The sequence below is a fragment of the Neofelis nebulosa genome, chromosome 5 (assembly GCF_028018385.1).
Source record: "Neofelis nebulosa isolate mNeoNeb1 chromosome 5, mNeoNeb1.pri, whole genome shotgun sequence".
Lineage (NCBI taxonomy): Eukaryota > Metazoa > Chordata > Mammalia > Carnivora > Felidae > Neofelis > Neofelis nebulosa.
Window position 1 is genome coordinate 9,322,627 of NC_080786.1, and position 22,729 is coordinate 9,345,355.

Below are 22,729 nucleotides of genomic sequence, written 5' to 3' on the forward strand. Positions count from 1 at the left end.
CTCCAAGGGATAAAGGTCATTTCACAAGAGATAAAGTCATTCAACAAGAGAATATAACAATCCTAATTATTTATGCCCCTTAATAATGGACCTTCAAAATACCTGAAGCAAAACCTGATAAAACTGAGAGAATAGAAAAATCCACAATTTTAGCTGGGAAATTCAATACCTTCTACTCGGTAACTGACAGAACAAGTAGCCAGAAAGTCAGTAAAGATACAGAAAGATAACACTATCAACCAACTTCGACACTGATAGAATACTCAACAAAGGTAAAATACAATGTTTTTTTTTCAAGATCACACAAAACATTACCATGTTACAGTATACACCGAACCATAAAACATCCCAGGAAACTCTAACTCATGAGTTAACTGGAGATGAGTCACAGACTTAAATGGGAAAGCTGAAACAAAACAGCTTCTAGAAAAGATCATAAAGAGTATCTTAGCTATTTTGAGGTAGGCAAAACTTTGTTAGGAAAAAGGCACTAAGCATAAAAGAAAAAATTGTTAAATTAAAACTCATATTTGTAAATTTATCCTCATGACACCATTATTGCCTCATCGTGTCTTAGACTAGGAGAAAATATTTACAATACACACATACTGAATATCTGAATATTTTATGTAAGTTCTATGTCAACTGAAATATTGACAATTACATTAAAAATTGTATGTAGAAAAAAAAACTGTATGTATAATATAATCCCATGTTTGTTTAACAAGAACATATGCATATGTAAATATCTAAGTAAAAAAAAAAGAGCATAGAAAGAGATACAATACCTATTAACAATGAGTATAATAGGTGTGAGTTGTGGGGTCCAAGAGTTCTACTTTAGACATTGCTTAGATTGTTACAGTACATATGTAAATTTTTTCAATCAAAAAATTATGTATTTCTCATGAAAATGCAAAAAAAAGTAGGAAGATACCGAGTTATATATCTAGGTTCAAACCATTCTACCAACTGCATATCCTTGGGCATTTTCACCTCTGTGCTTTAGCTTCTTCATCTATAAAAATAAGACACAAAGCAGTTTGGAAATTACATAACATATGCGGATACTTAGCCTAGGTCATAAAAAATAGCATATTTTTTAAGTAATATATTTTTAACATGTTAGCTTCGTTTCCAATTATTAGTATCACAAAGTATGAATTATAAGGCTGCTAGAAAAAGTTTTAACGTTACCTGAACTTCTTCAATGTTTCCTCCCCATTCCTGATGTTTCCTTCCTTGTGGCTAGACTTAATATAACCTTTTCATCCTCTCTCTGTTCCTTTATTCATTATACCCAAGAGAAAAGAAAATGCTTCACCTAGTTGGTAAATTTGAAAACAATAAACAGCATGCCTAACCACTCAGCTCAACTCCTGCCCCTTTTTCCTTGAACCCAGGCCCATCCACACAGAGTCGTTTTCTCATATTCCCCATCTCAAGTCTTACCTAGAGAGGTACTCCACTTGGAAAGTGCATCTGTACCTGAGGGGTGCAAAGATTCCCTGAGGTGGGAGCGCAATATAAGGAAACCTACTTGCCCACAGATACCAAGCTATGTCCTCCACCCTCCCTAGCTCTCAGTACATACATGTAGGACATTTTGGTCTTTTATGCCTTGCTCTGTGTCTTCTCATCAGGTTCTGAAACCTTTGCCCTGCGATGTAGAGGTGGGGAGCAAAGTGCTATCTGGGGGGAAGAACTTTCTCAAATACCTTAACATGTGCTTTCCATCACAACCATCAGCCAAATCCTAGAGGACTCATTCCTATTACTTGAAAACCACCACTATTTTAACACTCAGGTTGTAAAGGAGCCATGTGTCATCCCGGTGCTCTATAAACTCACTGAGGCTGTCAGGTCAATTCAACTTGCTACTACCTGAAACGAGCTATCCTAGTCCCTCTGAAATCCCCTGTGGGATGCAATACAAGCGATAAGATTGGTGTTATCTTCTGCCTAATTAACTCTTCAGAAGGGATAACTGGACTGAACTAATATCCATCACTTAAATCAAAGACCTATTTCATCATACTATGAGGATAAAAGTTATGATGATTAGGAAATGATCCTATGAAAATAAGCCTATGATGATTATGCTTATTAATGAAGAATTATACTCATTTTTAATAATGGTAAGTAGATCTAATAATGTATTGTGGGCAGTCTTAAAAAAAATTTCACTGCCAATGTTAGTTTAGTCTACATGCCTACTTCTTCAAAAAGGAGTATCAAAATTAACATCTAAAATATTGACATTAGGGGTGCGTGGGTGGCTCAGCCCATTGAACACCTGACTCTTGATTTTAGCTCAGGTCATGATCTCACGGTTATGAGATCAAGCCCCACATCAGGGTCTGCGCTGGGCTTGGAGCCTGCTTAAGATTTCCTCTCTCTCTGTCCCTCTGCCTCTCCCCTCCTCAAAAAAATACTGACATTATTTTCACATTTGTTGGTTTAGCAAAACTATGATCTTTCTTCTAAAGACTCCAAGGTATCTGGAGTTTATTTTCCCTGGTTTACTGTTTTAGTAACTCATTAAATCAAGAAAACAGGATTTCTATTTCTTACAATATAGTGGGCTAGAGATCTGGACAACTCTATCCCTCCAAAAGCAATCCAAATGCTAAATTTAAAATAAGAAAATAAACAAACCTTCTTAAAAGCATCGGTGAACTAGGACCAAATTGTTAGGCCAGTGACTGTATAGGCAAGAACTCTGAGAGATACCCTCAGAGATATCCAGAGCACTTAAGCTGATGTTTACCCTGAGAGCACTTGTCTAACAAGGTGAACAAAAGGAATGAGAGGGCAGGCAAGTACCCACACAAGTTGGAAGTTAGATGAAGAACCAGCACCAAGTAAAGCTAGAGCTCCCAGTGGCCACAACCAAATATAATAGAGATGAACAAAAAGTAACTTTTCCATCTTCCTGACTCCCCACTGATCTGCGTTGGGGGCTGCAGGTGTATGTTAGGGAAAGGAGATTGCAAGGGAAAAAAGCCCAAAAGCTAAAAGTATAAGTAGGCCCTCACTTGAATTACAGAGTATCTCCTTCAAAAGAGCCACAGTTGGTCTAACAGCTAATTTCTTAACAGCGACAAGTGTAGTCAGAAGACACTAAAACAATACCTTTAATTGTTAAAAATACTGTCAACCCACAATTGTGTTCACAGAAAAAAATGTATTTTAACAAGAGCAACAGAATAGCCATTAAAAGAATAAAAATAATCATTAAAAAAGCAAACCAAAAGGACATGAAGAAAAAATAAACACAAAATAAACAAAAGCAGAAAATAAGATGCCAGCTATAAATACAACTATACCAACAACTACAATAAACATAAATGGACTAAATACTAAAGAAAAACTATAAAGCAGAAATTTTGTTTAAACACTGTACGAAGAGACACATCAAAAATAAATTCATTTGGGGACACCTGGGTGGCTCAGTCGGTTAAGCATCCGTCTTCAGCTCAGGTCATGATCTCATGGTTTGTGAGTTCGAGCTCCGCATCAGGTTCTGTGGTGACAGCTCAGAGCCTGGAACCTGCTTCAAATTCTGTGTCTCCCTCCCTCTGCCCCTCTCCCACTTGTGTTATGTCTCTCTCTTTCAAAAGTAAATAAAAACATTAAAATTTTTTTTAATTTATTCAACTAGAAAGGCTAAAAATAAGAGAATGAAAAAAGAAATATCAGTCATATCTAATCCAACAAAGGATGGTATAAGCAAATTAATATCAAAGAGCATAAGCTTTGGACAAAAAGCATTACCATTGATTTTTTAAGGTAACAACATAATGATAAAAATGTCAGTAAACCAAGGGAAATATACTCTAAATTTTTATGTATCTAATTACCAATATTCAAAATACATAAAAGCAAAATACAACAAAACTGCAATACGGGGCGCCTGGGTGGCGCAGTCGGTTAAGCGTCCGACTTCAGCCAGGTCACGATCTCGCGGTCCGTGAGTTCGAGCCCCGCGTCGGGCTCTGGGCTGACGGCTCGGAGCCTGGAGCCTGTTTCCGATTCTGTGTCTCCCTCTCTCTCTGCCCCTCCCCCGTTCATGCTCTGTCTCTCTCTGTCCCAAAAATAAATTAAAAACGTTGAAAAAAAAAAATTTTTTTTTTTTAAAACTGCAATCCTACCAAGGAAAGTATTTAAAAACATGTCTCAGTAGCTAATAAAATAGAGAAAAAGCAATCAGCATAGATACAGAAGACTTCTATCCCTATCAATCAGATTAACAAGCCTGACCTAATGGGCAGAAAAAAACTTTATCCAACAATGGCAGAATTCACCATTTTTTCCCCGAATATACACACATACTGAGTCATGAAAGAAGTCTCAACAAATTCTAAATGACTGAAATCATACATACGCCATTTCCTCTAAACATGATTCCATAAGTTAAAAATAATAATAAAAAGATAAATAGAAAAACTATAAGGATAGGTATGAAATGAGAAAGAAAAGAGCTACAGGATTATTAAGAGGACAAAGCATGTAACGGGATAAAAATAAGTCAAAAGAATGTGAAAATTTAAACAGAAATCCAACCAATATAAATCCTTGAAAGGCATTATCATTGACGTTTCACCAGTTTTTACATACTGACTGCAGCAGAGCCAAACTCTGAAACCTCCGCTGTGAAGTCACCTGCCACAGGAGAGGATATGCAACCTCACGCTTGCATGTAAAATGCAATGCTGTGTGCTTCTTCCCTTACACCACCTCCCTGGAAGCTGATCTATCTCACTTGGTGCTAAGGGTCCCTTCCTCATGCCATTCTCAACGGCTCACTTCAAGACACATCAGGTAACTCCATCCTTAATAAGCCCTTTTGCCTCCTACTGAATAGGGTCCAAAACATTTCGGATGGTGGCTCTCTGGTCCTCCCCATTCGGCAGACAACCACGACTTCTGGTGCGGTGCCAGTCACGTCCCCAAGACACGATGGTGAAGGTCAGAGTGAATGAATTCGGCTGTATCGGGCACCTGGTAACCAGGGCTGCTTTTAACTCTGGTAAAATGTATATTGTCAGCATCAAAGACCCCTTCGTTGACCCCCAACTACATAATCTACGTGTTCCAGGATGATTCCACCCACAGCAAATTCAACGGCACAATCAAGGCTGAGAACTGAAACCTTGTCGTCAACGGAAAGCCTCTCTGCCGTCAGCATCAAACGGGGCGAGGCTAGTGCTGAGCATGTTGCTGAGTCCACCGGGGTCTTTTCCACCATGGAGAACGCTGGGGCTCAGTTGAACGGTGGCGCCCGGAGGATCATCCTCTCTCCCCCTGTTGCTGATGCCCCCGTGGTTGTGATGGGCATGAACAACGAGAAGACTGTCAGCAACGCTTCCTGCTTCCCCAACTACTTGGCCCCTCTGGCCAAGACCATCCGTGACGATCCCAGCATCGTGGAGAGAATCCCGATTCGTGACTCCGTGCCATCACTGCCACCCACAAGACGGTGGACAGTCCCTCTGGGAAGCTGTGGCACGACAGCCCAGAGGCTTCCCGTAACGTCATCCCTGCTTCTACTGGCACCACCGTGGCTATAGGCAAGGCTGCCCCTGAGCTGAACGGAAAGCTCACTGGCATGGCCTTCCATGTCCCCACCTCCAACCTGTCAGTCACGGATCTGACCTGACGCCTGGAGAAAGCTGCCAACAGGATGACATCAAGAAGGTGGCAAAGCAGGCACGGAAAGGCCCCCTCAAGTGCATCCCGGGCTACCCTGAGGACTGGGCCATCTCTTGCAACTTTAACAGTGACACCCACTCTTCCACCTTCAATACTAAGGCTGGCATTGCTCATTGGTAAAGTGGTCAAGCTCATTTCCTGGCAATAAATTTGGCTACAGCAACCAGGTGGCGGACATTATGGTCCGCATGGCCTCCAAAGAGTAAGAGCCCCCTGAGCCACCAGCCTCAGCAAGAGGCAGAGAGATGCCCTCAGGTGCTGGATGTCCATGCCCCAACTCAACCCCCAATATACTGTGAATCTCTTAACTGCTACACAGTTTCCATCCCAGGTCCCCTGAAGAAGGGGGGAGGCTCGGGAGCCCTTCCTTGTCACATACCATCAATAAAGTATACTGTACCCAGCCAAAAAGAAAAATTATGGCTAGTTTAATAAAGAAAACACTGGATCATTCATAGTCCACATACACGGTGCCAACTCTCACTGCAGAAACACCAACAGAGTGGTGAGGACCCAGAAAGAACCTGATGTTGAGGCACACACATTTATCAGAACATTAAACTGTGACGGGAACAAAATCAGAAACTCTAACTCTACATTTTCACTTTTATCAAAAGCCAAGAATTTTCAACTAATTTTTCCCTGTGTTTTAGGCCTAAAACATTTCAAAGATAATACATTTAATGCCTAACATCTCTAGTACTCCTTTCTAATTTGAGCCTGGTCTTTTCTAATTAAACACAAAAGCAACCTTAACACTAGTTTTCATTTTTAAAAAAAGAGAGAGAACTCTTATTTCAAAATGCAAATAAATGTCCTCTTAAAATAAGTGTTACTTCAAAATTATCTAATAAGCTGTTATTCAGGAAAAAAAAAAACAAAGCCAATGGTTTATATGTTTTTTGGACCTCGTATTTTTAACTACAACCTATGCATTGTGAGTTCAGCACCTATAATCACACATAGACTATTATGCAGGTTATCAAAACAGATGTGGTTGATTAGATACAAACATACAAATAATCTTCTCCCGTAAATATGTGGAAATTCCCTAGGAGCTGCTTCTGGCTTGTCATTGGAGAATAACAGGCTACTACCTACCCAGATAAAAATAAACACTTCAGGGGTACCTGGGTGGCTCAGTCGGTTAAGTGTCCAACTTGGGCTCAGGCCATGATCTCATGGTTTGTGGGTCCGAGCCCCGCATCAGGTTCCGTGCTGACACCTCAGAGCCCGGACCCTGCTTCGGATCCTGCGTCTCCCTCTCTCTCTGCCCCTCCCCTGCTCCCGCTCTCTCAAAAATGAGTAAATGTTAACAAAAAAATTTTTAATATAAAAATAAACACTTCAAAGAAAGGTCAGCTTTCTCACCCTCCTTATCCCACGCACATATAAACATACATCACGTAAGCTCATTGCCAAATATTCCTGAGATCAATACAGCAATGACCCCAAGGGGGCAACTGCTCCTTAGTACTGTATACAACATTAAGGTCAAAGCAATGGAAGGGAAAGTTGTCAGACTCAGAGGGGGCCCAAGTCAGAAGCTCATGGAAGGTCATGAAGCACAAGTACCCTCCTATACAGGAAACACCACCAGGTGGGTCACCTACACCTTGGCCGACACCAAACCACTGAAGAGTAGCATGTGTAGGATTGAAATCCACATCCTCTGACTCTCAGCTGAAGGTCTTTGAAATGCCAACCCCAACTCTGAAACTGATTCAGTATCCTCATAGATACCTTTTCTTCCACACTGCCACCCTCCTTTTTCAGCAGTCACATAAGATCTTCCGAACTGCTTGTGTGACCCACCATATGTCTCTTACCCTCTGATTACTTCTCTTCTCTCCCTCTAAGCACTGACCTCTGTCACAAGGACAAAAACATCTGACTCGTATCTCTATCACCATTGTTAAAGTTACAGAAATCGTGTTCAGAAAGTAGGCTGTTTGGAAAACACCATCATAATATCTTAGGGAACTTTAAAAAGAGAAAACCTACTGAAAATGATCTTAAACTCCTGACACTCTCAGTGTAAGCCCACAGCTTCCTCTCCCACAGTGCATCACACAACATGCCATAGGATAGGGTAGGTCTGTGGGCAAATTACTTTGAAAATGCTGTATATTCTCCCAAGTAGTTCATAATTACAAGCCCTGAAAAGTACTAACAACAAATCAAACTGCTCAACCTTGTTTAATCTGGTGTCTCTAAGTATTTGACTAGAAAATGCTTTATTCTTTTGACACCTATAAATACCCCAGGCAAAGCTAAGAAGAAGTCTACGTATCAAATTAAGATGAAGTAAAATTTCTCAAAAAAAATGAAGTAAAATTTCTATACTGCTTTCTTCCCAATGCAGAAATTAAAGAAAAGGGCTAAAAATCAAATCAATTTGGCCCATATTCAACAAGACACATTACAAAGTTTTGATGTGGAAAAAAAATCAGTAATTGAGGCAAAAGAACATCTCGATATATTTAAAACAATAGAAACAGCACAACAATGTGAAGTACTCAATACCACAGAACTATATATACTTAGTGGTCAAAGTGGTTTAGTTTTATGTTACCGTGTGTTTTACCACAATTTTTTTTAATCCAAAGAGAAACAGGACAAACCACTTTCTTGACAATAAGGTAATGCAACTTTGTTACTTTAACAAAGAAAAAAAAAAGGCAATAAAATCCCACCCACACGAAAAAGTTTTAACCACCTCATAAACAACCCTGGATCAAGGACAAATTCAAAACTAGAACTAGGAACTATCAATAAAATAGCAATAATGGAAACACTACATGTCCAAACTAGTGAGATACAGCTAGCATGGAACGAAAAGTTAATAGCCTGAAATGTCTTACTGAGTACACGAGAAAGAAACCAAAGCAAATGAAGTTACCAAAACAACAATAAAAGGCTGGTGTACAGAACTAAGGATAAAAAAAAAATTTCTTTGCTAAAAACTGAAGGCAGGGCAGCATCTTAATTTATCTTTACCTTTCCTGCACCTAGCGGTACATAATAGATGTTTCATAAATGTTATCCGTAAAGAATGCGACCTACATCTGAGAGGTAGCTTAAGCAATAAATTAAATACATCGGCTGAATCTCATCAAGAATTCAAAGGAACTTCAATCAGTTATCTTCAGTTTTTTTTAATCAAATGTGTCATTCTCCTATTATTGGTCTTCTCATTGAGTATGCATTCCATTTTCTACTAATATCAACCGATTTTTCTCAAATTTATTTGCAGATGTGTTCTTAACATCCAAACAGGTGAACCTGAAAAGGTGAATCTAAAAACTACACGAAAGTGAAAGGAACAAAATTAACTGAGAAACTCTTGAAAAAGATTATGTTAGTAGGGGAAAACTCCCCATATCCTTAGTATTAAATCATAGAAAGTATTAATTTAGATAGTATGACACAGAGACAGATAATAGACCAACAGAACCAAACAGAGCCCAGGAAAAGACACTGACGTGACAAGGGGACACTGCAGAGCAATGGGAAGAGGGTGACTTTCTCAATAAAAAATCCTGGGAGAACTCATTACATATATATATATATATATATATATATATATATATATATATATATATATATATATTTTTTTTTTTTTTTTTTAAGATAAAACTACCCAGGGGTGCCTGGGCGACTCAGCTGATTTCAGCTCGGATCTTGATCTCATGGTTTGCGAGTGCAAGCCCTGTGTCAGGCTCTGTGCTGACAGTGCGGAGCCTGCTTGAGATTCTCTCTCTCCTTCTCTCTGCCCCTCCCCTGCCCACGCACTCTTTCAAAAATAAAAACATTTTTAAAAAGATAAAACTACCCATACACAGCAGGGGACACACAGAACAATTACAAATAAAGTTCTAAATAAAGGAAAAATAAAACTTTATTTTTTAATTTTTTTTTTTTTAACGTTTATTTACTTTTGAGACAGAGAGAGACCGAGCATGAACGGGGGAGGGTCAGAGAGAGAGAGGGAGACACAGAATCTGAAAAAGGCTCCAGGCTCTGAGCTGTCAGCACACAGCCCGACGCGGGGCTCGAACTCACGCACCGCGAGATCATGACCTGAGCCGAAGTCGGACGCTTAGCCGACTGAGCCACCCAGGCGCCCCAAACTAAAACTTTTAGAAGAAAATGGAATAGACCATCTAATGATGGTGAAGTGGAAAAGCATATGAGACACAAAAAGCCAATCATAACAGAAAAAAATTGATAAATTTAGCTACATTAAAATGAGGAACTTCTGCTTATCATCGGATATTGTAAGAAAATGAAAAGCCCTTGGGGGCACCTGGATGGCTCAGTTGGTTAAGAAAATGAAAAGCCCAACCACCATCAGAAAGGATCTAGTAACACATATAAACCAAAGATTAGTATCCAGAATACACAAACATTCCAATGGATGAAGTGCCAATGGCATCTGCATTTTTTTTCAAACAGTTCAGAAAACAAATGAATATAAATAAATGAATAAATGCATGTACATATGAACATATACATACACACCTATATTACAACAAAGCAAGGAGAGCAAAAAGTTAAAAACCGTTGACACTAAGTGATGGAAATAAAGGTTATTATAGTCTTCTTTCCTTTTCTAGTTATTTCAAACATTTTATAACAGCAGGCTTGTGGTAAGGGAGGCAGTGTAGAGAATTCCTACAAAGCAACATAAATCCCCCCCCCAACAAAACAAAACAAGATAGATAAAAAAGGATGGTGACCATATTAGTAACCACAAAAATGCGTATTAAAGCTATTATGAGAAAACATTTAATGCCCAGAAGATTGACAAAAATTTAAAGTCTGACTAGATCAAATGTTCAAGACATGGGTTCAAGGGTACTCCTATACCCTACCGGTGGGAATACAAACTGATACACACGTGTGTCTGAGTGTATTGAGGCACATTCCAACAACATACAATGCAGTAGTATGAATGAACTATAGTTTACACAATTGGCATGTATCAACTTCAACCTAATTTTGAGCAAAATAAAGTCTCCACAGGATTTGGTGCCATTTACTTATATAAAGTTCAGCCTTAAGAACCAATCAAAGATGGAAACGTGATAAAGAAATACTTGGGAATGTTTATCATAAAGTAAGAATAGTGGCTACTCCTTGAAAGAAAAGAGCAAGCTGCAATCCAGGAAGGACAGAGAAGAAATCTGTTACCAGTTTTTTTGAGTTTTGTTTGTTTGTTTGTTTGTTTGTTTGTTTTTAAAGAGAGTGGGTGTTGGGAATGCAAACTGGTGCAGCCACTCTGGAAAACAGTATGGAGGTTCCTCAAATAACTAAAAATAGAACTACCCTAAGACCCAGCAACTGCACTACTAGGCATTTACCCAAGGGATACAGGTGTGCTGTTTCGAAGGGACACATGCACCCCCATGTTTATAGCAGCACTATCAACAATAGCCAAAGTGTGGAAAGAGCCCAAATGTCCATCGATGGGTGAATGGATAAAGATGTGGTGTGTGCACACACACACACACACACACACAATGGAGTATTACTCAACAATCAAAAAGAATGAAATCTTGCCATTTGCAACTACGTGGATGGAACTAGAGGGTCTTATGCTAAGTGAAATTAGTCAGAAAATCAAATATCACATGACTTCACTCATATGGGGACTTTAAGACACAACAGATGAACACAAGGGAAGGGAAGCAAAAATAATATAAAAACAGGGAGGGGGGACATAAGAGACTCAAATATGGAGAACAAACAGAGGATTACTGGAGGGGTTGTGGGAGGGGGGATGGGCTAAATGGGTAAGGGGCACTAAGGAATCTACTCCTGAAATCATTGTTGCACTATATCCTAACTAATTTGGATGTAAATTGAAAAAAAATAAAAAATTAAATTAAATAAAAAATAAAAATAAAGAGAGTGGGTGTATCAGTGTGCTTTTAAACATACACATAAATTTCACATACTCTTTTGTTTATATGTTTCACGCACACACACCCCTACATCAGGAAATACCAGTAGGTGCTGGGGAAAGTTTTTCTACATGGAACAAATTAATTGTTGAAAATAAGAGGCTTAGAAATTATTCACCTTCAACTACGTCCTAAATACATTAGATACATGCTAAAGAACTGCTACAATTCAGTTATTTTTGTAAACAAATCTTTTTTTAGGGGGGATAATCACCCCCTAACTGATCTGTGTTACAGAGACAATGTTCAAGTTTAGGTTTCTCCCACTATCCAAAAGTACCCTGTTCCTATGAAACCTTTAGTAAGCCCAAATGGTGTAAAACCAAGAGCTATCACCATAATCTAAATAGAAAAGGTTTTGAGTATTCCCAGACCCCAAAAATAATGTCTCTCAGGCTTCTCTGATACCTTAGGACACATCTTGTTAATGGATGCAGAAAATACATCAACACAAGGCACAGATGCTCAAAGGCACGGTGGGCTCAGTGGCTTGATGCTGAGATGCCGAACGTAGTTCCTGGGGAAGGAAGGACCTTGGCGGGCCACTCTCCCTGCTTCTCGGGACAGGCCGAGGCCTGCCTGTGTAACAACTGGCTGCAAAACAAACCCTGAATGCTGTTTGTGCTTTTTGCCTTTTTTCGTGGGAGCAGAAACCCTCTTCGTATTTCTTTCAATGAGAGAAAACAAGTACTAATGTGGGTCTTTTGTACAAGTTAAGTGGCGCAACACGTACTTTTGAAAAGTGAGAGACACCTGCGTGTGCTGTCCAAGCACATATTTAACTGCTTTTCTAACGTACGATAAAATTTTTGTAGAGAGGCCTGGACTTCCCTCCCTCTTTATGGAAAATACACAAGACCTGTCCTATATACCAAGACAATAAAAGGCACATTTGCTACTAAAATACGAAGTATCATAATGATTAAAAATAATTGTTTAATAATACACATGGATATCAGGCATTATTCTTCATCTTACACATACAGTGAAAAACACGGAAGGGTGTGGGAGAAAATACTCGATTAAGGATACAACCTCATGAGCTAGAATTAGTAACCTTTTACTGCCCCTTAATCTTATTATGGAAACTGGTCTGGATCACCCGGCAGAAGAACCAAGCGGCACTTGGAGATCTTGGAAGGAAGGAGATTTATTCTACACGGGTGGGCGCAGAGGAGAGCATTCTCCAGAGATCTGAGTGCCGAATGCAGGTGGAAAGGGTAATTTATAGCGTCATCTTCCACATTCCTGATGGCTTTCGGGCACGCTGCAAACAGGGCAGGAAGAACCCAGAAGAGGAGTCTCTAAGCTGGGAATTAGAGCTTGTTTTAGTCCCATAGGCCATCTTATGGTGCAGAACTTTACTTATTTTCCCAACAGTAGTAATTTGGCACCTGAGGCAAGCAGGGTGGGAACAAGAATCTGGAAGGGAAAGTCGTCAGGCAGGGACTGAAATTCCCTTATCAGTCCTGTTGGCCGTCAAATGACAGATTTTTCCCTAACAATCTTAGTTTTAAAAATTAAGATACAAAGTTTGCAAAATTTCTTTACGCTGTGAAAAAAGTTCCTAGAAGGCTCCCTCTCTCCTTTGAGTTCCCATAGTTCTGTGCTTCCACATTTATACAGTTGACATAATCCACTTTGTTTTTATCTGATCTCCCCCAATAGGTAAGATCACTGTGCGTGAAGAGTATTCACCTTCTTCATCTGTGTGTCCCCAAGTGTGCCTAGCTTGAGGTCTTGAGTGATAAACTGAAACACGTCTTTTGACTACAGAGAAACATGACTTAATTCTCTTATCTTTGGTAAAGCACAGTTTACTGGCTTTATTCATAACGACAGCTTTATTCATAATGACAGCTGACATCTCCAACCCTACGGGCTAGGAAGTTTTCAAACTTCCTTTCTGGATCACTAGGGCAAGACCGTGCAGAGCGCTCTTGCACCTGGAACATCATCCCTTACCATTCAATGACGCAGGAAGTAATGAACTCAAAAGGAACATGTTTATTGTGACGTGTTTTTTTCATTCCTGAAGGAATGTTTTTAGCCTATGGCTCTGCCTTGGGTGAAACAATGTCAAATGCTTTAAAGCAAACAGAAAACGTGACCCTTTTAGGTCAGCTACTCAATTCTTTACAAAGTCACACACAGGAGCTCCCTATGCCAGTCGGTTAGTTGGCCAGCTGGCTGGTTTGCAGCCACCACCAATGGCATGAGAAGGACCGTGAATAAATTGAAATTAAAAAAAAAAAATCACATAATAAATACCACTTAATATTAAAATCAATGGATACTGGCGGAAGGTTCCTGTTTCTGAACTGCACAATGGCAAGCCGACAAGATAATCACGGGGCTTTTGAGGCCCCCAGCGAGGTCTCTGCATACACCCTGCTTGCTAAACTGGTGTGTCAAGGAGTTTAAGAGCAGGGGAGTACTGAGGATAGGTTATGAAAAAGCTACTTACGCTGCTTGTGTTTGCTATCGTATTTTAAAAAGGCGAGACGCTTCAAAAAGTGAATGAGCGAGCTGAATGACCATAGGTCACTTGCTCACAGCAGCTTGTCGGGATTATTTAAATTCAGGAGCGATACTCGGCTGACAAGCTCCCCGCACGGCTGCAGGCTACACTCCTCACACAGCGCCTGAAGGGTTATTACGATGGCGGGTGTCTACAGAGGACCACAAAGGAGCCTTACCCCTTCCCGAAGGCACCTCATTAGCACTGTGTACGAAGCCAAGGGAACGGCCCAGCATTCTCTAGGGTTCTTTTTTTTTTCTTCCTAAAAAAAAGTGGAAGGAAAAGCAGTGAAGCTAACAGCACAAAAGAGATTAACCCGTTCGAGAAAAAGGCCGTTTCAAACATACAAACTGTCTGAAGCTTCTTAATATCCTATTGAAAAGTATCACTACCTGGCAATTCTGACCCAGTGAGGGGGTCTTTGACCACGTTGTACATACAAGGTGTTTCTTTCTCCTCGTGTTTTTTTTTTTTTTTGTTTTTTTTTTTTTGGGACAGAGAGAGACAGAGCATGAACGGGGGAGGGGCAGAGAGAGAGGGAGACACAGAATCGGAAACAGGCTCCAGGCTCCGAGCCATCGGCCCAGAGCCCGATGCGGGGCTCGAACTCACGGACCGCGAGATCGTGACCTGGCTGAAGTCGGACGCTTAACCGACTGCGCCACCCAGGCGCCCCTCTCCTCATGTTCTATATGATGTTCATCAGACCCCTTCATCAGAAGCCAGGTAGGAAGAAGGAAAAAAAAAGAAAACGAAGAAAGGACAATACGATCCACTTGGCAGAGAAACTACTCTACTGACAATCGTAGGTGAGACTACAGATATTCCTACCTGAAAGGTATTCCACTATTTGAAAGGATTTGAAAGCACAGAACACACAGCTCTGAGGAGGATCTCAGGAAAACCCACAAGCATAAGTAAAAGGCAGTATAGTATGTTGCCCGGTAAGACAATGTGCTAAATAAAAATAAGCAAGTGTGACTGGTGGGTTCGCTGATTTTAATGATATCGGCAAGGATTCGCTCACAGAAGAACCAAGTTAGGGTAACAACCACAGAAACACGACTGTAATTTCTCAAATAAAATCTAATCATAAAATAGGTACCACACAGAAAGATTGGGGGTGGGGGCAATTAATCCCTTTAAGGCAATGAATCTCTTTAGGTTCTGTTTGGAGAAAATATTTAAGACCATCCAAATTTTAGAACTGGTACCTTATTGGTCCAGATGCTTTTTATACATATGCTGAGAATCATGACCCATTAAAACCGTATCCTTGCTCCATCACAGAATCCCACACAGGTCAGAGGCTAGACATTATCATCCCAGGCTGCTGCAGCTTGAAAATCACTATCGAAAATCACAAAAAGTCAGTACCCAATTTCACGTCCAAACGTGACTTTCTTCCCTTCCAGCTCACTTGTTCAGACCGTCTACCACACCCTTTCTGTACTCTATCGCCTACCCTCCCCCAGCCACTTAGATCCCCTGGTCTGTTGTTTAATCCCTTCTGCCAAAGGCCAAAACCCTTCCCGCATGTCCTTTTCCCTTCTCTGGGGAAACTAACCCCCGAGGGAGCCAGCGGCTTGCTTCCCCGCTGAGGCAGAGGCCTGCGCTCAGGCAGCCGGGCTCTGAGAGGGGTGACCCCAGAACACAGAGCCCATGGATGACGTAGGATTAGCAAGCCCAGGGAGCTTCGTTCTCACTCTGCAGCATCCTGTTCTCCGACCAATTCCCTCTCACTCTGCAGCATCCGGTTCTCCGACTCCCTCCGACTCCCTCTCAGAGAGGGCCGCTTCACAGCCGTGATCCTCTGGCCACTGCACCGACTTTCCTCCGCCACAGAGATCACGGAAGTCGTGAGTGAGAAAGCAGCTCCCGGCGTTCCTACCCCTGAAGCCATCTGCTACTTACACCCAGCGGTTACAACGGGACAGGCTCCTCCACCCCTTCCACGTGGGCCCAGCATCCCATTCCCATCCTGCCTCCTCCAGGGTCATTACCTTGCTATCTACCCCATACTGCTAAATTTTCCAAGTCCTGTCCACGGGGTCCTTTCCATTTCCACTACAATAACCTCACCGTCCCCATCTTCCAAACGGGGCTCCCTTCGGCCTCGGCCCCTCCATTCCTTTTCACACCTATTCTCGATTCACATTGCTGGTCCCAGCTTCCTCACCTCCTGCTAGAGGCTCAGCGCGCTCCAGGATGCTTTCTTCCAACTCCCTCGCTTGAAGTCAAGTAAATAAACATATAAAACAGCTCCTGTTGAGTTTCTGGTGACTTTCACGCCACTCGATCCAGCAGGCTCTTTTCAGAACTTTTCATGGACCGTCAGCTACCACAGCCCTACCGGCTTTCTCTTTCCTGAAACACCCTCTTCGCATGTCTAACTTCACTCCTACTTCGCTTACTCTCATTTCAGCTCAGAATCTTTTCTTACCATTCTCCCACCTATTCTCCACCTTTAAGCCAGAGTCATCCCTCTGGCACTGAAATCAGATGACACCATTACCCTTCTTTAAAACCCTAGTGACTTCCCCTTGCTCACAGGCTTAAGACGACGACATCAGACTCATCCAGATTCCTTCCTGAACATGCTGGCCAGTCTCTCCAGCCCTGCCTCCTTGCTCACTCCCTCCTGTCCCATTGGTCTTGGTGTGGGGTGCGCCTTATAGAAGCACTTACGAAGTGCCAGGAATTCTTCTAAATGATGGTCACACAGCCGTGAACAGGACTGATAAATTTTCTGTCTTAATAGTATTTAGTGGGGAAAGAAGAAGACGAAGAAGAGAAAGAAGGAAGAAGTAGGTGGAGGAGGAGAAAACAAGACAAGTCAGTCAAGATGCTGGGGCTGCTACAAAGAAAACCAGAGCAGGGTACAGAGCGAGAGGAAGACCGTAGGTAGGGTGGCCCCATCTCCTACCACGCAAGACCACACAAGGAGAAGACCCTCTGAAGGGATCCGAACAGAGAAAACCCAAGTATGTCAGGGAGAATCACTGCCAGCAGGATGAACAAGTGCAAAGGTGTTGAGGCAGGAGTGTGGCATGGCGGGTTCAAAGAGCCATGGGGAGGTCAGTGTGGCGGGAGGAGGAAGGCAGTAGGACAGCAGGGAGAGAGGAGGTCACACAGGTACCAGGAAGGCAGCCCCCCAGGGCCTACAAGGTCAGTGGCAGGATTTGGCTGTGACGGGAAGAAGCGCTGGAGGGCTCTGAGGAGTGACAGACACTGTAGACGCCCATGGTTTTCATAGGCTCCGTCTGGCTAACAGAGGGTAACAGGCACAGAGCAAAGCAAGGAGGTCATCTAAGAGTTCTTGCAACAGGGCAGGTGAGAGATCATTATCAGCTGGACAAAAAGGTGACACAACAGGAACGCCCAGGCTCAAGGTGGGAGGTACCCCTGATAAAAGAAAATACACACAAACAATAAGCAAACTGCCTCATCATGTTGTTGGCCGATTCTGCTCTGCTCTTCCCTTCTCAAGCCTGTCACCTTGGGGTGCTTCCAGAGAGCCAACAGGACAGGGCTTAGGTCTCTGTATTGTACACAATACACACTATCACATCGGGTCAGTCTTACTACACCAGCACTGAGCGGAGATTTGAAGGTTCACATATATTCAGAGTGACCGTTCCAGAAAAGCCCTCATCTCGTGAAAAGTTAATGATTTTTATGGATCCAGGGACCTAACTTCCGTTTCCAGTTTGCTAACCTAAGTTGAAGTCAAATGCCACAGAACCACCCCTTTATTAAAATAGCCTAGCTTATATCCAATTAAAGTATGTACCAAAGAAGGGGATTCTTTACATCTACTTCTCAAAGCAAATAGAAATAGCATTCTATATGAGTCCAAAAGATTCTAGAAAATGCAAACTAGTCTGTGTGACAGAAAGTAAATGAGTGGATGCAGGCAGCAGTAGGAAGGGCAGGAGGAAGATATTATTGCAAAAAGTGTGGAGAGTCTTTTGGAAATGACAGGTATGTTCATTATCTGAACTGTGGTGATGCTTTCACAGGTCTGTGTGTGTGTGTGTGTATAAATTGATCAAATTGTAATCATTAAACATGTACAGTTGGCTGCATGCCAATTATATCTCAATTAAGCTGGAGGGAATAATAATAATTCAAAAAAAGAAAAGAAAAGAAACAACAAAAAGAATTACACTACACTCTCATCCCTGATCAGACGGCCAACTAGGCACCTGACCACTCTTCTAATGAAAGCAACTCTTTTTATTCTGACATCCTCACAATGCATCAGAGATCTGACAGGGAAACAAAGAATCAAACCAAAAGTTAGATAACTGCAAGCATGAAGGCTAAGCTGAGCACCGAAAGTCTGCTTTTACTCTGGGGGCCTGCAAAACTTGGTCATGACCCCCGGCTCATGGCATCAAGCCTCATGTCAGGCTCTGCAATGACGACTGACCATACAGCCTGCCTGGGAGTCTCTCTCTCTCTCCTCCTCTGCCCCTCTCCCCCCCCCCACTCATGCTCACTCTCTCACTCTCTAAAATAAAAACATTAAAAAAAAAAAAAGACACATTCAGTACAATTCCAAATACACAGAAGACTCAAAATTATCAAGATAACAGTACTTCCCAAATTGATCTGCGCAATGTAATTTTTTTTTTTTTTTTTAATGATTTGCAGAACTGGACAAGCTGATTCCAACATGCAATGCTCTAAGGGGCGAAACCAAAACAACTTTTATAGGATATTAACGCTTGTTAGCCAGGATATGTCAGAACATGTCAAACAGCAATAGAGGTAATCAGAAGGTCTCACCTGGGTGGCTACAAGGTAGATCAGCTCCCCAAGGGTTGGTAAGAGGCACTGTTTTAATTTGCTATTTCTGAAGTTTTCCCTAATTAACTCAGTTAAGACAGTAATTGCCTGAAAAGGGGGGGAAAGAAAGAGAGAGATTAGTTCATATGTATCTCTTAGTTCTTTAACCTACAGGTAAAAGACAAGACACTCAACAAAATTCACTCTCCATTTTTAAGAACTAGTTTCCAAATTATTTTCAAAACATGGGTCTTATTCCTGAGAAAGCAGTAAGTGTCCCAGAGAAAGGTAAAAATGTATCTAGTGAAAGAAAGGCACATACATACAGCACTTGTCAGTTACTAAGATCTTGCACTCCATCGCTGATCCTGCAAGGCCACTGTTACTCAGTCTCTAAACACAAGGAACGGAGGCTTCAAAGAGGGCAGCAGGTCTCCATCCAGTTCACTCAGACACCAGAACTGAACACAGATGGCAGGACAGAGCCTACCATGCTCCAGCACCTCCAACTTCGAAAAAAGTCTTAACACTGCCTTAAACTTTTAAATGACTCCTCCCAAAATCTCAGAGTAGTAAATGTTATTCCAAAGTGTCAATATCATCCACTTAAAAATTCAGTAGGCTATTTTATCAAATCCAGTTAATTTCCTAGGTGTCATGCTAAGAAAATTACATACACTCATTGCCGGAATTCATACACCAGAACACACGTCAATGAAATCACAGTGTGACCCATAAAGTAAGATAGAGTAGGTTCAGGATGCTACATATAGAGGGGCCCGATTCTGAAACAAACAAACAAAATACGTAGTGTGGAAGCACTGCTCTAAAACAGCGCAATTCAGGGGCTCCTGGGTGGCTCAGCTGGTTAAGCATAAAACCTCGGCTCAGGTCTGGATCTCGCAATTTGTGAGTTCCAGCCCCAAAACGGGCTCTGTGCTGACAGCTCAGAGCTTGGAGCCTGCTTCAGATTCCTTGTCTGTCTGTGTGTCTCTCTCTCTCTCTCTCTCTGCCACTCCCTCTTTCCTCCCTCCCTCTCTCTTTCTCTCTCTCACAAATAAATGAGCATTAAAAAAAAATGCTATTTGCAATCACTAAAAATATTAAATACTTAAATATAAACCGAACAAGGGGTGCTGGGTAGCTCAGTCAGTTAAGGGTCCGACTTCAGCTCAGGTCATGATCTTGCCATTCCCAAGTTCGAGCCCCATGTCAGGCAGGCTCTGTGCTAACATCTCATAATGTTAGCTCAGAATCTGGAGCCTGTTTCAGATTCTGTGTCTCCCTCTCCCTCCCTGTCCCTCCCTCACTTGCACTCTGTCTCTCTCTCAAAAACAAACATTAAAAAAAAATTTAGTAAAACAAAATTTATGTGTAAAGGTAAAATAATTAGAATAGCCAAAACAATTTGGGGAAAAAAGTGCTGAAATTAATCTGATCTCAACACTCAGTATATACATAATGTAATCAAAACTGTGAGGCACTGCCAGAGACAGATATATCGATCAATGGAACACAGAATCCAAAAATAGCTCCACAAGTATGGCCTGCTGATTTCTGAGAAAAGTGCAAAGGCAATCCAAAGGAGGAAAGTCAGCCTTTTCAACAAATGATGCTGGAGCAACGGACCATCCAAAGGACGAACAAAAAGCAAGCCTCAACCTAAGTCTAACGCTTTATACAACATACGAACTTAAAATGGATCACAGACTTAAAGGTAAAACATGAAACTGTAAAGTTAGGGGAGGGGAGAATGGGGTAAACTCTTCAGGGTCTAGGTAGAAAGTAGATTGGGCACCAAAAGCACAGACACTGTATCAAAGAAGATATACAGTTGACAAATAAGCACATGAAAACATGTTCAACATCATTAGCAGTTAAGGAAATACAAATTACAACCACAATGAGATAACACTACACACCTATCAGAATGGCAAAAATAAAAAAATAAAAACAGTGACAACACCAATTGCTGCTAAGGAGGGAGAAAAACTAGACCACTCAGAAATTGCTGGTAGGATACAAAATGGTACAGCTACTCTAGAAAACTGCAGCAGTGTCTGGAAAAAAAAAAAAAAACCAAAAAACACTCAACATGCATATACCAAAGGACCCAGCAAACTGTACCCCTAAGCATACATCCCAGAGAAACTGATTTGGTGGCAAGTCCACTCTTTCCTGAACCCCAAATCTTAAGCATTTTTCCCAGAGAAATGAAGACTTTCATCCACACAAAGACCTGTATGTCAGTGTTTGTAAGAGCTTTACTCATAACTGTCAAACCTGGGAATGACACTGGTGTCTTGCAACAGGGGGATGGTTAAACGAACTGTGGTACAACTGATACCATGGAGTCCCATTAAGCAATAAAAAGGAACCAACTACTGACACGTGGAACAACCTGGATGAATCTCCAAAGAATGACACCAAAGTCTAAAAGCCAGTCCCGAAAGGCTACACGATATGACTGCACTCACACGCCCTTCTCAAAATCATACAAGTATAGAAATGGAGAATAGATGAGGGGCTGCCAGCGGTTGGAGTGGGGGTGAGACAAATGATAAACAGCAACATGAACTATTCTTGGTGATGAAACGCCTCTGTTCCTTAACTCTCTCAGTGTCAGCATCCTGGCTGTAATATCATACCGTAGGACTCCCAAGATGTTACCATTGTGAAAAACTGGATCAAGAATACACAGTATCTCTGTACTATTTCTTACGACGGCATATATGATCTACAATTATCTCCAAGTAAAAGGCCTAATTCTTTTAAAGACTCAACCTCATACTACATTGGAAACCTAGATCCTACTTTCTGCTTCACAAAGTTAGGGGCAGGGATTTACAATATTTCCCCACTGTCGAATCCACTGGCCTTTTGAATCCGTCAACGTCACTTGAAATTAAAAACACTTTATGGGGCGCCTGGGTGGCGCAGTCGGTTAAGCGTCCGACTTCAGCCAGGTCACGATCTCGCGGTCCGTGAGTTCGAGCCCCGCGTCAGGCTCTGGGCTGATGGCTCGGAGCCTGGAGCCTGTTTCCGATTCTGTGTCTCCCTCTCTCTCTGCCCCTCCCCCGTTCATGCTCTGTCTCTCTCTGTCCCAAAAATAAATAAAAAATGTTAAAAAAAAAAAAAAAAAATTTAAAAAAAATAAAAATAAAAACACTTTAATGCTGAAGATCTTTAAAGAGATAAAACTGTCTGAAACGCCTGCAGCTTAACAGAAATTGCTTTGGAGCTTAGTGTCTTGTAAACAGATACACATCATATAATCCAAGCTAGTAACACCACAGCCAGCGGACAGCTCACTTGCAAAACAGTTTAACTTTGGATAGCACTAAACGGTACACAACACAGAATGCTTGTCTCCAATGTTATTTGCATAGATTTTCCACTTGTTTTTTTCTTTAATGTTTATTTTTTGAGAGAGAGAGACAGAGACAGAGTGCAAGCAGGCAAAGAGACAGGGAGACACAGAACCCGCAGCAGGCTCCGGGCTCTGAGCTGTCAGCACAGAGCCCAGCGTGTGTGGCTCAAACTCAACAAGCCATGAGATCATGACCTGAGCCAAAGTCGGACACGAAACCAACTGAGCCGCCCAGGCGCCCCTTCACTTGTCATTTTTAAAGAAATTTTAATACTGAAAAGCACAACTGTAAGAATAATAAACAACCATTCCACATGAGGGACAAATAACCAAAGAGAAAAACAAGTTTTCGTTGACCTG

At 41.6% G+C, this 22,729-nt stretch overlaps 1 protein-coding gene across 6 annotated transcripts in view; it reads right to left on the reverse strand.

Annotated features, from left to right (window-relative positions):
• Positions 1 to 22,729, reverse strand: part of ULK4 (unc-51 like kinase 4) — a 153,035-nt gene that overhangs the window by 40,277 nt on the left and 90,029 nt on the right. For 5 of the 6 annotated variants that reach the window (XM_058729532.1, XM_058729529.1, XM_058729531.1 and 2 more), the window contains 2 exons: positions 19,000 to 19,107; positions 14,384 to 14,467 (listed from right to left, as the gene is read on the reverse strand). In XM_058729532.1, coding sequence (XP_058585515.1) covers positions 14,384 to 14,467; positions 19,000 to 19,107 — 192 coding nt within the window. The remainder of the gene's footprint in view (positions 1 to 14,383; positions 14,468 to 18,999; positions 19,108 to 22,729) is intronic. The other variant, XM_058729530.1, reaches the window with a different exon arrangement.